This window comes from Gavialis gangeticus, unplaced genomic scaffold (genome assembly GCF_001723915.1).
Source record: "Gavialis gangeticus isolate Ggan-Ray unplaced genomic scaffold, GavGan_comp1, whole genome shotgun sequence".
In the NCBI taxonomy this organism is placed as follows: Eukaryota; Metazoa; Chordata; order Crocodylia; family Gavialidae; genus Gavialis; species Gavialis gangeticus.
In genome coordinates, this window is record NW_017728992.1 from 41,367,051 (window position 1) to 41,384,780 (window position 17,730).

Genomic DNA, 17,730 nt, shown 5'->3' on the forward strand with positions numbered 1-17,730 from the left:
CTGCGGGACCTAAACCTGTTCAGCCTTCACAAGAGAAGGCTGAGGGGGGACCTGGTGACTGTCTATAAACTCACTAGGGGGGACCAGAAGGGTTTGGGGGAGACACTGTTTCCCCTAGCGCCGCCTGGCATAATAAGGAATAATGGACACAAATTATTGGAGAGTAGGTTTAGATTAGACATCTGCAAGAACTATTTCACAGTTAGGGCAGCTAGGAGCTGGAACCAACTTCCAAGGGAAGTGGTGCTGGCTCCTACCCTGGGGGTCTTTAAGAAGAGGCTTGATGCCTACCTGGCTGGACTCATTTGAGTCCAGTTTTTCTCCTGCCCAGGCGGGGGGTCGGACTTGAAGATCTACAAGGTCCCTTCTGACCCTACTTCTATGATTTTAGTTTCAGTCATGAGTGGGGGAGCTAATTAGGATGTGAATTATTTGGGAGAGGGGGGGTAGCGCTGAGTAGTGCTGGGCTGTGGGATAACCATGGCTTGGAACATTGTTGCCTCTACTGGTGACCTGCCCAATGAACTATATAATAAGTCATGAGTTGTGGACTAGTACCAAGCAGTTTCTACTATATAGAAGAAGGTAAAAAAGTGGTGTTCAAAAGTATGTTTAGGGAGTATGTGCTTAAACTTACAGCAGTTTGCATCAAGTTAAAATGACCAATTCTGGACCAACTAAGTCTGTAGTACCTATAATAATTTGCATTACTATAGTTAGGTTTATTTCAAAGTCAGTGTTTTTTAGTTTCTTCCATTTCAAATTTTCAAGGGAGGGCAGGCATCTGCTGCTCTCCCCTCTGTCCACTTCTCCTCTGACATGTGCAGCTCACTTGCACGGTGTGCTTTGGGAGTTAGTGGGGTTTGACAATAAGGAGAGGAGGGACAGTGTAGAGGGAAGAAGTGGTGAGGGGAGTAGAGGGCAAGGGGACTACCTGACCACCTCAGGCACCTGACTCCCCCTCTGTATCCACTATTTTCCCTGTTGTAGCAGTGGAAGGCAGACAAATTCAAGACAACTCTCTGATAATTAAATTCTACACCTAGAAAGTTATAAAAATATATTTTTCCATATACAGAAACTAATTATTGGGGGGGTCATCTTATATTCAGATTATTATATGTCTTACATTATTATAGAATTATATTATATTATTATTATGATCAAAATATTATGAACACATGTTTTAAGGGCATATGAACCTGGACAGGATTTAAAATGAGAAAATGAATTCAAGTGTCAGGCAGTTTAAACAACATATTTATAAATGTATGCTCAATTCAGAAGTTTCTCACTCATTTTCTGTAATCTACATAGTGTCTCTCATTACACACTTAAAGAAGCCACATCGAGGAAAATTACTGTGTTCCTTTCCTGCCCCTCTAGCCTTCTGAAGAAATGAACAGAAAGAGGATATAGAAGTAATCACATGAACTTTGACAGTAACTCTGGAGTAGATACTGCTTGCTTAAATTATTGAGTGGCTATGGAGAAAGGATTAAAAGGGCATTCTGAAACCATAGGCTATACACAACACATAAGTCTTTTGCAGTCTATTGCCTTATGTTGGTAAGTCTCCAGCCTGTAGGACTAATTTTAACAAAGGGCAGTGCGGGGAGTAACAACAACAACAACAAAAAATACGTGGTAAGATTTTCACTGGCTAACAAAACCATGGCTGAAGAAAAGATTGTCAAATCTTTGTGAAAATAATTTAAAATTGGGTCTGTGTGATAGTTTTACCTTAATAATCAGAGAAAAAAGTTACTAAAATGTAATTCATAAAATCTAATATACTATATTAATAGAGAACCTTCTTTTTTCCACAATATATATTACTAAAGCTCTTTGTTCACTCTTCAGATTTGTGTTATCTGACATTCAAATTAGAAAATAATCAAAGAGGTTTTTCTCCCTTGCATTTTCTTCATATGTATAGTGCCATATGGCCTTCTATCATTACCTAAGTTGATTTTCCATTATCTAGTTAGCATCACACTAGTTACCTATTTAGTATTAATGAGCATAACTCCAAAACGTTTACATAAATGGATAACTAAATAATGGAAATCCTCACATCCTGTCCCACAGCTGAAGTACACCCTCCTCCTGAATGGTCCCTCTATTTCAAATATTACGTCCTCAAAGTCTGATTGGCATCCTTTTGCCTGTGAGAGAGAGTGGATATTGCAGCCTATGGTACAGATGGTTTGTGATGTCTCATGTGACTGAAGATAGACTCAAAGTCTATCTTCAAACCTCATGATAACATGACTAATGATCAAAATCAAATTCAAGATATATGGTAAAGACACTAATATAAACTGGGCAGCAAAAACCAGCCACCTAGTCCCATATATCACAGCAACCTAATTCATACAAAGAAAGAGATTAAAAGGTCTGCACATACCTTAGCCAACATAGCAAGATGCTGATTTTGAACGATGGCAGTGCGATAGGTAGCTAGTCCTCCTTCCTCCAGAGTTGGAAACAGATAGTACAGATGAACACTGAAAAAGAAAAGTCACTCTCAAAATGCTTTATATTCAAGATGCCCATATCAATTTTGTGCAGCTCTGTGGAATGCTGACACCCTATCATGTTCTCACAGTCCCCAGAAAATCTCACTGGAAGTAAGAAAATGATCTTTTTAAAAAAAAGACTAAGCAGAGAAAGTTTTTACTACTTTGTAGGCAATTTTGAAATACTTGAAATTGCCTCTATTATCATCTTATCAGCAAGTCCCTAACCGTAATAGAATTCAGCAGCAGGTTGAACCCAAACCCGAGGGGGGGAGGGGAACCGACTATCTGGGGGAGGAAACACAGGTAGGAACCATCAGTCTCTAGCTACTTTATGTCACAGACCTAAAGGTGTTTAACCCTACATGGTTGCTAAAGAAAAGGCTAAACATATTTGTTCAGAAAATCCATAAAACAACTGAGCTGTCTGTAAAATACTAAGAAACCGTGAGCTTGACTAAAGATCCACTGGAATGAGGCTGGATGCAGGTGCTGACAAACAGACAGAGCAGAACAGACTACCTTGCTTCTGACTGAGAGGGCAGCTCAGCAATCTGCAGGGAACTCTGTCAGGCCTTTGGGGGGCCACAGGACCCTCCGGAGGCCCCTTCTTCCTCCCCAACCTATGTGTCGCCACTGTGTCTCATCAGCTATCACCTGCCTGTATTATCTGCTCACCTTGGAGGTAGGCAGGGCTGCACAGCACTGGGTGGTCTGAAGTACTGACCAGTGGTGGTAGGGCTGGGACAGAGGGAGGGCCAGTGGGATAATATCAGGGGGGTGGGATTAGGTGTGGACAGCACAGTGCAGGGGAGGTGAATAGGGGTATGAAGGTAAATAGGGGACTGTTGGGGTGGAGGCAGAAGAGTTCAGAAGTTTGGAGGCTACTCATGCCTGTTTTACTGTTTGTGGGCCTAAGTCTTACTTTTTGGTGGTAACTTTTCTCTGTCATAGCGCTGAGTCTCCCATCGCAAGGGACTGGACTAGGTGGTACTTCCCCTGGGTTGGTTTGCTAACGACTGAGACTATTAACTGCTTGGGTTTCACTTAATGTTTGAGGTTCAGGTTTGCCCCTGTTATAAGCCCTGTTTGTGTTTCGCATTGCTTGTGGGTGGATAAGTTAAAACACTTTTAAAAACCCAGTTAAAATTTATTTTCCCAGGTTTTTTGAGTGGGGGCTCACACCAGATTTAGAAGTTGGTGTTAAAACCCTAAATTTGAACCCAGCCCTTGTTACTATTGTCCAGGACCTCGCAGAAGAGTTACATTTATCTTACATAAAACATATGTAGGTAAAAAAGTTTGGTTCTCAGTAAAATGTTTGCAGATTGTCCAGAAAAAAAACCCCTCGATTTGGTAACCCTGGTGTATATTAGATCAACTTTGGATTGTGATTCAGATGTTTTAATTTTTTTTTTTTTGGAGTGCTTAACAAATTTCTGGTTTTAAATGCTAATGAAAATAGATTTTTCCTTCAGATTAAAAAAAAAAATCTTGAGGTGACTGCAAAGCAAACATTAAAATATGCTAAATACACAAAAGCCTGAGCATCCTCACCCTGAATAGTGACTGGCTAAACAAAAGTGAAATCAATTAGTCTATTTTTATTGAAGGTATGACAGGTAGTCAAATGTCATTAACAGAATGAAGAGTAAAAAATTAACAAAAATAGAGACTTTTAAAACGTGCTTAATGAAGTCCTTCATGAGAAAATTTAGGAACTAATTTAAGGAAACAGTACAACCATGGATTACAAATGCGCTATGAGTCAAGAAAAAGATGGAATTAAATGACCCAGCCAAGACAGGTTAAAGTAATAGTCATGATTTTGGGTACCTCAATTTATACAGGCCCAACCTGAGACGCTATGAAGCAACAGTTAAATTAGGTCCCCTCAAAAGCTAGTTACATGGAAGTTAAAGTAATCAAAATTACTAGTCACTTGAACTTCTGGGCCCCTATTTTCAATACAATAGATAGGAATTTGATGATCGATCATATTGTTATCTTATTTCAAGTATTTCAAACCTGCATGTTAAATGATAAGTTTCTTGCCAGACACCACAGCATATAAAGTCTTACATAACTCAGTGCAGCTAATATATATATTAATTACCTGAACAAAGAGTGAGATAGCATTTTTTTCAGATGAAGTGAAATTATTTAGGTTATTTAAGAATAGATCAGTTAATAACATGTTAAGACAATAAAATTAAGGACCCCAATTCAAGCAAAGCAACCGGAAAAGGCCTTGAAATACATGCAACTTAAATGCATGCTTCAGTTAAGTAAGCATGTAATTAATTCCTTGAATAGAAATTGATGCAAATATTGTATTTTTTAATATACAACACACCTTGGACTATAATATGCATCTTGTTTTTGAAAGGCAAAATGAAGAAAAAAAAGATTTTTCAGGGTTATGGCTGTATAGAAGAGGAACAGAGCTTAACCTTCAGCTGGCTCCCCCATCCCATTTCTGCTAAACTGAAGCTGAAACCCTAAGTGTTGTTTATTTATAGAAACTTAGCTTTTAATTGAGAATAGCTAATAGGTATCAGGAAAAGGATATACAAGAGGATTTATATTACCTATAACACTATAGGTATTCGCTTCTTTCAAACAGTTCTCTAAGTTCTCTACCTATTTCCATATTAAAAATTATCAGATAAGGGAACCGAGAGTGGAGGCACACCCTTTCTCATTGAATTTTCTGATTGCTTTTCGTTACAGACAACACTATTCACAAAGATGACTGTCACTCGAGCAAGATTCAGAGGCATGTTTGAGTACTTTCATAATCTTCTAATACTCGTCATTACTTTCCTAAGACTCAGCTGAGCAAAATGGCTGCAATTTTTGATGCACTGTGAATGTTTTATTTTTAAATAGTACGTGTCTGAATGTAAATATATTTATGTCATTTATACGAAAGGTGCAAGCTGTGTCCTTCAGGACTAAGGTTTGCAGAATAAATCCCCTTAGAAATTTCTACACACTTGGTTTTACTTGTAAACACTTCTCACTTGAGATTAGAGAAGAAGAGACCAAGAACATCCATGGAAACAAAATGACGTTTTTTAAAAGAGAGATTATTTTCTTTATAAACTGGATATATACTGTAAGGAATCTGACCCAAGACAAATTGATCTCTTACCGTCATGAGCAACTTTAAATTATATTTGACAGGATAGAGACACTAGCTTTTCATCCTGTAATCTTATTCTTTACAGCTTCAGTATTGGAAGAGACTTCAAAATATGCAGACGCAGAAGTGGAACTCTTATAATTTTGCAGTCCTTGGCACGATTTTACTACATATATAATTTATATAATATTTGTATACTTACTTATATTTAGAAAATAAACACCACACACATTTGTATGCATGGTCTGCATTATACAGTCGAAGCACAAAAGCTTTGAAGCATAACAAAACCAAATGTTAAGATGTAACATACAAATTTGATTAACGAGAAAGACAATGAAGAATGTTGTAGAAAAATTCCACCCTTACCTAGTTAAGAATTCTACTACAGCATCTCCCAGAAATTCTAGACGCTCGTTGTGGTTAATCCTGCAAAGATTCGAGATTCAATTTTAGTAAACCGCATGAATAATTGTACAATAAAGAGAGAATTAAAAAAAATTTAATTCATTTGCTGATCAGGCAGGGAAAGGAGTTTGGTTCGGTCTGCTTTCCTTTTTGACACTTTTCCTTGTGATATGCAGTAATGAATATCTGGGTTATCAAACTCAGGGCTGACAGTCGGAGTCTTTGAATCTTTATATGTTTTACTATATGTTATTGCTGGCATTTAACAAAGAGACAGGAAGCAGTATTTCTGACTAACAGTGTGGAACATCATACCGTGACTGAGTTTTTTTTGTACATTGCCATGGGCACCAGATGATTTCAAATAAATTACCAACTTCAGTCTTGTATGTGCTACTACGGATGTGTATATGATAAGCAACTTCCTGGGTGTGTTGATTCTGCAATAGGCTATCACTGTATCATAGCTAAAAGGGAGTCTATAAATCAGATGAGAAAAGTGAGGCCAGTCCATGGGCTGGCCAGCAGACCCATAGGTCATTCTTCCTCCTGGATCCAGCACCCACAGCACCCACTCTGGCAACTCCAGGATCCATACTGCATATGGCACACATCCTGGAGCAGCTAGGGCTGGTGCTGAACGGCCAGGGCAGGTGCTGAGCGTGGCACAGATCTGATCCTGCTTGCAGGGCTGGCCCCAATCAATTCAGATCCAGAGGCATCACCAGGGGCCAGATAATGGAGCTCTTCAGGCCAGATTTGGCTCATGACGATATGTTTGACACGCTTGCTAGAAGTGCTTTTGTTTTTCAGAGCATCAAATACACTATTAAATTATTAATAAGTTAGCTTTCCTCTAGACCTCCTCTGTCTAATCTATTTTATTACTTGTAAGAACACTCCAGACTGGGTTTTTTTGTTTTGCTTGAAGCTTCCCTTCTTTCATGCCTTCCTCACTTTAAAAGTTTTATTTATAACTGAAAGACAGCAAGGAATTGTCACTGAAAAAGAAAGGAATGTAGTACATAAGATACAATAGTTTTCAAACTCTTATGCACATTCGTAAGTTCAAGTAAGTATGTAATTCCACTGACTTCACAAATGTGATATTTGTAGTACTGCAGCTACATTCATGGGAAGTTTCTTTTCAGAGGTCACTTTCCAAGAAATTTGCAGCTTTTATTGTAATTCTCTCCCCTTAAATAATTAAGTAACCCAGCTGACTTCTTATAAAGCACACCTTGGTACATACTGAAAGGGCACTTATAGACATTCATAAAACTGGAGGATATCGGGCTCAACTGTGGGACCGTCAAGTGGGTAGGAAACTGGTTGCAGGGTAGGACACAGAGAGTCCAAATTAATGGACTGGTGTCACCCTGGCAAGATGTGGGCATATTCCAGGGGTCGGTACTTGGCCCAGTGCTGTTCAATATCTTTATCAACGACCTGGATGAGGGGGTGAAAAGCCCATTGGCCAAGTTCACAGAGGGCACCAAGATATGGGGTTGTGCGGACACACCTGCAGATACAAGCAGATCTAGACAAGCTGGCATGTTGGGCAGAACAGAACCAGATGAGGTTCAATGTAGAGAAAAGCAAAGGGCTGCATTTGGGAAGGAAGAACCCCCAGCACACCTACGGGCTGGGCATCGCTAACCTGATCAGCACTACAAATTAAAGGGATCTGGGGGTAACAATAAACCCCAGCATAAATATGAGCTGGCAATGCGATGCAGTGGCTGCTAGGGCCAATAAAACTCTGGCATGCATCAATTGATGCATCTCTAGTAAACCCAAAGAAGTGATTCTCCCACTTTACTCAACACTAGTGCAGCTGCAGCTGGAGTATTGCATCCAGTTCTAGGCGCTGCACTTCAACAAGGACGTGCTAAATCTTGAGAGGGTCCAGAAAAGGGCCACCCACATGATCAGGGACTTGCATAGAAAGCCATACAAGGAGAGTCTGAGGCATTTCAGACTCCTCAGACTAAAGAAAAGAAGGCTGAGAAAGGACATGATTGCGACTTACTGCTATATCAGAGGCGTACATCAGGGGCTCAGTGAACAACTGTTCACCAGTGCACCCTGGTGAAAAACTAGAAACAACAGCCACAAACTCCTGGAAGATAATTTTAGGCTGAACATTAGGAAAAACTTCTTTACAACTAGGGTGTCCAGACTATGGAACAAGCTCCCCCCAGAGGTGGTGCAATCATCTACCCTAGAGGTCTTCAAGAGAAGACTAGAAGGTCACCTGGCTGGGGCCATCTGACCCCACATGTCTTTCCTGCTCATGCAGGGGGCTGGACCTGATGATCCTTCAGGGTCCCTTCCAGCCCTATGATTCTATGCCCCTGGAGGCACCATGTGCATCAGTATCCCTGCACTGAAAAATAGTAGTGGGCACTTTGAATTAAAGCTCATTACACAAGCTTTAGTTTAAAGCGCTCCGCTGCCATTTTTCAGTGCAGGGATGCTGATACATGTGACACTGGAGTTTGCTGGAGCATGGTAATTACCACACTCAAGCAGATTTGATTAATCAAGTCTGCTTCAATGTGCTGTAATTACAGCACACTGGAGCAGCCTCCCTGCACATCTTTAGGGGCTCATGGGCTTCAAGCAGCAATGTTGCACAAAGCAATAACTGTCAGTGATACTATAACTCCTCTCTATGGAGGCATAATGGAAAAACAGCTCTTAGAAGCATAGCTTTTACTTAAGAAAGGCTGACTAATAGGTGCGGTTTTTCTTTTCCTTTGGGAGGAGAGTTTAGTTTCTGATGGATATTGGATGAATGCTTACAAATAGTATTTTGTAATTATAGATTATGTTAGCATAATGATTTCCAAACCCACAGCTTCAATGCAACAGGACTCTCCATTGCTCACAGCAGCAGGCAATTAAAAAGTTAAAGTGAGGTGGACAGAGAGCAGATGACGATGTTTGCAATGTATTATTTTCATGGCATTGTGAGCCATAGGCTGATGAGGGTTAAGGCCTTACACAGGTCAGAAACAGGTGTTATTTTTAGCAGTAGAAATTTCTGAGATTTCCATCACTAAAAATGTCTGAGCACGCTTCCTGCCCCACTGGTTTTTAAATCACTGCCCTGATGACATAACTACATTAGCTGGATGCTGGCGGTGGATGAAAGACCTCACCCCCTATATGAGGGAACTGGGTTTATTTAATCTAGAGAAGAGAAGATTGAGAATTTAATAGCAGCCTTCAACTACCTGAATGTTGTTTCCAAAGAGGGTGGAGCTAGTCTGTTTTCAGTGGTGGCAGATAATAGGATAAAGAACAGTGGTCTCAAGTTGCAGCAAGGAAAGTTTAGGTTAAATATTAGGGAAAACTAAAAGCACTAGAACAGGTTACCCAGAGAGGTGGTGGAACCTCCATCTTCAGAGATTTTTAAGACTCAGCTAGACAAAGCCTTGTGTAGGATGATATAGTTGGAACTGGTCTTGGATTGAGCAGGGGGTTGGACTAGATGACCTCCTGAGGTCCCTTACATCCTACTGTTCTATGTGGCAAGGACTGCAAAACACCTGGTACAGATACAGCTATGTCAACAGTTAAGTCGGTGTTTCCCAAACTGTGGGATGTGTCCCAGACAAAAGGCTTGGTGGGGGGGGAGCAGGATGTACAAATCATGGCATCAGATCTGCAGCAGCACAGTAGTACAGTTGGGTGCTTTGCACCTCCTACTTCAGGCACTCTTGCGCCTGCCTATTTCAGCCACTGCTGCCACTTGCCCCTGCTATTATTTGCATTGGTGAGATGAACTGGATGCTATATCAGCTGATGCCCGACTATACTACAATGGGGCATAAATCCACATGGTTTAGGAACCTGGTTTATGTCATTCAGGGGGATAAATTATGCTAGCAGAAAACCACCGTATACATACTTCATCTACACTAAGGCAGGGGGATCTCCTGGCACAGCAATGCTGAAATAGTTATTGCAGGGCATTCTATACTGTAGAAAAGCCCTTATTTTGGACTGGATTTTGTGTTGTTTACTCATGTTTGGTAGCCTCACTGATTTCAATGGGATTATTCATGAGGTAAGATATTGCTCACCATTAATAAAGGGGGCACAGAAGATACTTCACAACAAGTGTTCAACTACAACGAAAAGTAAAACACGTGTAGCATTTTGCTGTCAACCTTATCAGTTACCAAAGTACAGATGTTCAAAGACTCTTTTATGCTTTCTAGACTGAAGCAGATTCTCCTTAAGAGCTCTCTTAAATTCACAGCTACTGCATGCCTGACAAAGCTAGTACTTCATTTTTCTGTGTCACTTTGAAAGGATGCGCAGGGCATCTCTGGCAAGTGATGGTTTTAGGACTTCAAAATAAGATTCCCAACTTTCCATTCATTACTCTTACTGTCCCTCTTTTTCAAAGTTCTCACTGACAATAAACCATCTGATTTGGTTAACGCTCCTGCTTCACAAAATGTTCAATACTTTTGGAAAGATTTTCTTTTTGTTGCATACATACAAGTGCAGACATTTCCTTCCCTCCCACAGCTACTTAAATAATCAAGCTGTGTTATTAACAAGCTGTTTGATTTTTCTTTTAGGGCCACGAAGATTGTGTGATTTTGACTTATCTCAAAACATTACAAGCTAAAGTACCAGCTGTTTTCTTTACCTGGAAGGGGCTGGGTCATCTTGCCCAAGACGTGACATAATATTTATCAAGGTATTTATTCCTGTAAATATAAAAAAGAAATACAAATTTAGTATGTATACTCACAAACTCTTTGAATAGATGTGAATAGATTTTAAGCAATTTCTTTGTATATTGCTTTGTTACTGGCATACAAAAATACCATTGCTCATGTAAAATACAGCTGTTGGATCATTAGGAAAGCAGAAATGTCATAGATTTAGGGTTTAATTATACCAGGAAGTTATTTATTCAGGAATACCCTTTATAGCTCCCACTAGCAGATACCTGCCCACTGCAGACTGCTTTTACATTCACAGAGCCAGACAAAAGGGTACAGAAAGGTCAGGGTCAAATGAGACACAGCAAGACCCTAAACACCATATAAATAACAGACATTTGTACAACTACGCTGCATATATAGAGGTGTAAACCTGTGCAGCAGATAGACCACACGTTGCAGCAAGGATTACACTGCAGCGTTACAAACAAGTTTCATTACCAAGACATCATCAGTTTTATGAAATAACTTTAGCATTCTTACTCTGTTGTGAAATATCCAACGAGAAAAAGTTATGCTTGCCAAAAAAACACAAAATATATTCTATAATATATTATCCTTGCTTATTTCATCAGTTGCTTACTTGCTTACTAATTCACAGAATCTAGTAATTTATGCACAAGCATTGTTATCTTCTATATTGGATGAATGGTGATATTTCTCAGAAGAAGATAGGCCAAATAACTACTTGCTGATGGCAGTTTTACTTGGAAAAGAAAACAGGTGTCTTAACTGCATACCTTTTTTCCTCATGTGCATGTGATGGACTTTTCGGTCTCCATACTTGGGCTGTCGAATTCCACAGTTGGATAATGAATTTCTTGCATGGTCTGGATTCATTCCAAAGTTTAAGTGATGGCTTGGGTGAGTCATGGCAAGCTAAAATGCAGCCCATGTAAGGGGAAAAAAAGAAGAAAACTTTTTTTTTTCAAATGCAAAAAGCACATAGCTGTCATTAGCAGCTACCATTCTATTCCTCATTTCAAAGACATGCCATCATATGCTGTCGGCAGTTAGTAACTTTGGGCATGTGTAGACAAAACGGGGGCCCTAAATTGAAGCAGTGGGTTTTTAAAAACACCGGTTCAATTTTGGGCAAGGTAAACACTCGTGTCGTGTACACTTGCGTCTTACCTGCCTCTCCGGCAGCAGGGAGGGGAGGACCAGCTGCCGGTGGGCGAAGTGGTCCCTGGGCTGTGAGGGAGAGGGGGGAGGGGTCCCAGGGGGCACTGCAGCTGCGGAGGGAAAGGCCAGGTCCCTGTGCAGCTCATACAGGCAGGCAGGCTCGGGGGGGGCGGGGGAAAAAATCAGGCTTGCCGTTTTTTTTTCTTTTTCTTCTTCTGTGGAGCCTGCCTTCCTGGGCAGCTGCCAGGCTGGCGGCACGGGCTGGCGGCACAGTCCCTGAGCTGCACAGAGCCGGTTGCTTTGCTCCATGGCTGTAGGGTAGCAAACTAAAACTCCCCAGAGGTGTTTTAGTTTGCTGCGCCCCAAAGTCATTTTAAGGTGCATTACGCTGCCAAATGGACTACAGCAGCTGGAATTAGTGTGCAAAATGCCACTGACACATGCAAACACCAACACCATTAAAGCGGTGCAAAAGCATTTAACCTGCTTTGAAGTGTCATGCACACATGCCCCTCACTTAGTCTACACATGCCCTCTGGTTCCAGTAATTAAAATGTAGGATGTACTACCTCAGGTATCTCATTAAATGCATTGTTTATGTCACTTAACTAATTAACTTTCAACAACTTTAAAAATAGCTTTTGAAGGAAAAGAATTTTGAATTGTCAACTTACCCTAAATATTCTGCTTGCCAACTTTGTTCAACTATATAAAATGTTATGAGAACGTGCTTAACTTTAAAAGCATAACGTTTCCAATATTACAAGATTTATATATAAGAAGCTCTTCTTTTGGCTAAATGGACAATGTTAATATTTTTATAGAATTCCAATAGGCATACTAACAATAGGCTGCTTACTTTGCTTTTGTTGGAAATACTCTGAATAATGTGCAAGTAAAGATTATTAGAATCAGCAGAATTAGATACTATTGATTGGTTATTACTTTATCAGTGGCACCAGAAAAAGGAGGTTTAAGCAGCACTTAATATTGGGAAGAGGGAAAAAATGGCCCCAATCCTGAAAACACTCCATAGTAGCTGCAGTGTTTACTAGGACAACTTATACCCAGAAAGTTACTCATGAAATATTAGCAAGAAGCCTTCAGGTTCTAAACAGAGACCTTCTAATTGCTCTTTTGCACTCTGCCTTCAATCAGTAGTTTTTCACTCCAAAACACTATACCTACAGGGAGAGGATCCTTTTAATTGCTCTGCTATTATAAAAAGAACTTATTTCTCTAAATCTTTAACCCTTCACTGGTACCAACTACATACCGGCACCTCTCTACTTCCAAAATTCACAGTCCTTATAAAAATATGCCATATTAAAACTTATCAGAATGGGTAAAAAATGTAACATTCTCCATTGATAAAATACACTGTATACAAAACATAAGATCAATGCGAAATTATGTATTTGTATCTTGTAACTTCTGCATAACAATTTGTGAATTTATCTACTGGAACAAAATTGCATTTAGAGGAATCGGGCACGGATAAAATATTTTTATTATAAACATTCATTAGCATGATTTATGTTTATGGACCTCAGCTTATGCCAGGGATGGGCAATTATTTCAGGTGGAGGGCCGCTTACTGAGTTTTGGCAAGCCATCAAGGGCTGCATGACAGGCATTCAGGGGCAGATAACTATTAATTTTCTAAAATTTGTAGGGGCCCCGTGGACTGGATAGAACGGCCTGGCAGGCCGCATCTGGCCCCTGGACCGCATTTTGCCCACCCTGGCTTATGCTTTCCCTTTTACTTTGTGGGGTGTTTCGTTTTGTCATCATGGTTTGTAAGTTTTTGCAACATGATTTTCATCCTCAGCACTAAAATCAGGACAATCTAAAAAATTACAACGTCTTCACAATTAAATGAGAGGCAAGGAGTTGTGTCAGTAAAACTGCATGATTGGGATAGACTTAGACAAGCTTTCAAATATGAAGCATCTGTTTCAGGTCTAAGGTAAGAAGCAGGCACAGCAAAGATCTGGAAAGCTGTGAAACTAGAAAGGAGAGAAATTCCCAATGGTAGCAGATAAAACAACTAGCAAATGAAAAAATAGCTTGATCAGTGGGAGATCAAGACCTTTCAAAAGGAAAGAGGGTCCTTATCACTTGGAGAACAGGAAGAAAGATTTTCAGGAATCAGGTAGATTAATGACAAAGTCAGTATCAGTGTTCAGCCCTAAGTCCTTAACATCCAGACAGTTTATGATTCTTTGTTTCCAAGTTCACTTTTTGAACACGTGTTGTAAATTTCCCTTGAGCATGAGGACAGCGAGGTCAGAACCAGTGATGGTTCTACGAAAAGCATGTTCCTACGGGATGTTTGTGCATCTCTGTCCTTTATATTTTTTTCCATGACAGTTCATTCTGGTGTGTAGTTTCTGTCTATTTTCGCGGACATAGTTACCCTGAATGTATTTGGTGCACTGGACCAGACAGATCACATTTTAGGAAAGCCTTGTGTAGGTTGCATGGGTTCTGATGGGTTCATTGTGAGAGCGTTGATTGTTGTAGCAGTGTAGAGTGTAGCAGGTTTTGCATCTGTTGTTAAGGCAAGGCTGTATCCCATCAGATGTTTTTTGAACAGTTTGGAAATTTGCTTCTGATGAGGAGTTAAGCAAGGTGAGGGAATCATTTGAAAGGCAGAAGGTATCTCTCAAGGTCCAGTCTATATTAAGTATAAGCCATAATTGTTTGATAATTCTTCTAATCAGTTCCAGTGTGAGGTGGCAAGTGACCACCAGGGATGTGCAGTTACAGAGGGGTTTCTTTTTGTACTGTAGCAGGTTAATGCAGGACAATTGGGTGGCTCTCTCAAAGATATGGCCTATTTCTCTAGACTACTGGAGTGTCTTCACTGTATAAAGGCAGATTTCAGGTTGGTGTGGTAGGTGTCACAAGTATTCCCCGCCGAGCAGACGCAGTAGTATCTAAGGCCCTGACTGCAGATTACAGATTTTCTGGTTTGCTTGGGATGACTGCTAGTTTTGTGGATGTAAGTATGGTGGTCTCTGGGATATGTCTATATGGTTGATAGGGTGATATCCTCAATGTGAATAATGGTATCTAGAAAGCTGATATTAGTGTAGGAATATTCACTAGCATAGGAGAGAATGTTATCAGGATGTCATAGTTGTTGAACCTGTGGTGGAAATAAATAAGTCAGATGATCAAAATATTACCCATGTAACACAGGTATAGTGCAAGTCCTATAGTTCTGTTTTCTAAAAAATTCCTCCTCCATATGGCTCGTGAAGAGGTTGACTTATCCAGGGGCAATTTTCTGTGCCCGTAGCTGTGCCCATGATTTGAAGAAAGTGTCAACTGTTGAAAGTGAAGTTGTGGGTGCGGATGAAGTGGATGATAGGTAGAACATTTGCAAACCTGAATCTCGTCTATGTTTTTGTAAATATTTCTGGCAGGCAGCTGTGCCTTCATGGTATTGGATGTTAGTATACAGTCTGGTAACATCCTTGGTTCAAAGCATGGTTTTTCCAGGAAGAACGCTGACATTCTGGATTTTTTGAGGAAGTCTGTTGTGTCTTGAAGAAAACTTTCTCTTCGAGTGACAAAGTTTCAGGATAGTTTCTATGAATTCCGACAGCTCTTCAATGAGGGTACCACAGTTGGGTAAGATGGGTCTACCTTGCTTGTGAACCTTGGGGAGCATAAATAAAGTTGCTAAGGTAGGAGGGTGGGAGAATCAATGGAAGTAGTTTTTTTCTGAAACCAGTGTGGAAATGATTTGATAATATTTTCCATTTCCAGAATGAGTACTGGTGCAGGGTCCTCCTTAAGATCTTTATAGTAGTTGGTGTCACAGAGTTATCTGTTAACCTCACTGAAGTAGTCTTGACAGTTGGTGATGGCTACATCTCCACCTTTGTATGCTGGTTTGAATATTATTGTTTAAGTCTATTCAAAACATGCAGTTGTAGTCCAGTAAAAAGACGCCATCCACAAAAATACTTGTCTCTCACTTAACTCCTAGACCATCATGGCTACATCACTCTAACACTTCACAATTAAATATAACTAACCATCTCCCTGTTAGTATGCTGGGTATAGCATACTGAGAACAAATGAGTATTTTAGGATTTTTCTCAATACTTTTTGATTGATTAAATACAAAAATGTTCCCAAATTTTAGGAATGAAAATACGAAACTATGCAAAAAATTCACTTTTTGCACTACCGTTGACAGAACACAATCTGCTCATTTATTTTTGCCTGTTCACTTGACATTGGGTTTTTGCTGAAAGAGTTCCAGTATGTAAAAATGCACTTGCATAACTTGTTGACCTTGGAACAGAGATGCATTAAAAACCAAAAAAATTACATACAATTTCTATCTCTTTCCCTTCATAACTGTAAAAGTTTTAACAAGAACCTACATAAATCAAACACTGAGGAGAAGCCCTGATTTCATAAGTCTTATCAGAAAACTGACATGAATATAATTAGATAATTCCATAAGAGCATGGTAGCTAATTTCTCCAAGAATTGTAGTTTCACTAGGAGTATGCTCATAAGCCTGAAACTATTAGGAAAGAATGAAAAGACATATATGCTCCCACCTCTCTCTTGCTCCATGTAAGCAGAGTTTCACACCTATACAACTTACATGTAAAAAGTAATATATAACTTATTTTTTCAGTCCTTACCTGTAGCAAGCAACGATCTCGAAATGTGTATCCTATCAATTTGTCTAAATGCATCAGACATTGATGATAGCGAATATGGTGGGTAAGCACAGGAAGCATCATTGCATGCTAGGAATACAAATTGCCATAAGGAAAAATGTTCATTAATAAAACACAGAAAACCTTCAGAGTGACAAAAACAACATAAAAAAGTTTTACTTATTATGACACATGAGAAATGAACTAAAAAAAATGGCCTCACATACTCCATCATCTACACATGGAAGTAATTAGAACCTATCTATACGTTGGCAAGGTAAAGATTCAACATGCAAACGTTACCCAGATTTTGCTATATTAAAAAAGACTGAATGAAGACTAGCATTTGAATCTCTAACTTAACTTTAAGTTATATCACATGAATCACAAAAGGTCTCTACACTTGAAAAATAATATAATTAGCTTTTAATAAATGATCCTAAGCACTTATTCCAAATGTTGGCAGGCAGGAGGACTCTGCAATGTAAAGTTATATCCTTATTACTCTTTTGCCTTCGTTTCCTTCTGAGAGAGGATTCAGAGGCCAATGCTTTTAATTTTTATAAAGTACTGCACTTAGGTAGTGCCTGAGCTATCACATGCTAAAAAGAAGCAGAATGGCAGTTGTATAAATTTACCTATATGCATGCTTTCTGCTGAAAAGTAGTATAATGGTATATCTATGAGAGGTTTGTTGTGTTTTTGGGTTTGGGTTTTTTTTTACTGAACAAAAGGGTGAACACTACAAATGTGCTGACAAGTAAACTGATAAGAAGAGATACTGTACTTGATCTGAGCCTTCAAGAGGACTTGATTACTAAACTACTGAAAAGACAAGGCTTTTATGTCCTCACATTGTAAAAACACTGTTGCTGAATGTAATAGTATTAGGTGAATTTCAAGTACCTTAAAACATACAATAGTTACTTTTAGAATAATTTAAGTGGCTTTAAGGACAACCTTCCCCTTCTTATGTCAGGTATAACACTGATTATTGCATATCTCCATTCTATGATCACTTTATCAAAACACCTCGGACAACTCCTCACAGCACGCTAGTTCAATTTCTCCCATCTGCCACT

General features: G+C 39.5%; 1 protein-coding gene across 2 annotated transcripts in view; it reads right to left on the reverse strand.

The window, feature by feature from the left end:
* The window catches only part of DROSHA (drosha ribonuclease III), a 122,692-nt gene that overhangs the window by 34,064 nt on the left and 70,898 nt on the right, over nt 1-17,730 (reverse strand). For both annotated transcript variants that reach the window (XM_019521541.1, XM_019521551.1), the window contains exons 17-21: nt 16,631-16,738; nt 11,570-11,708; nt 10,751-10,811; nt 6,040-6,099; nt 2,411-2,510 (exon numbers count right to left, since the gene is read on the reverse strand). In XM_019521541.1, the coding sequence (XP_019377086.1) occupies nt 2,411-2,510; nt 6,040-6,099; nt 10,751-10,811; nt 11,570-11,708; nt 16,631-16,738 (468 nt within the window). The remainder of the gene's footprint in view (nt 1-2,410; nt 2,511-6,039; nt 6,100-10,750; nt 10,812-11,569; nt 11,709-16,630; nt 16,739-17,730) is intronic.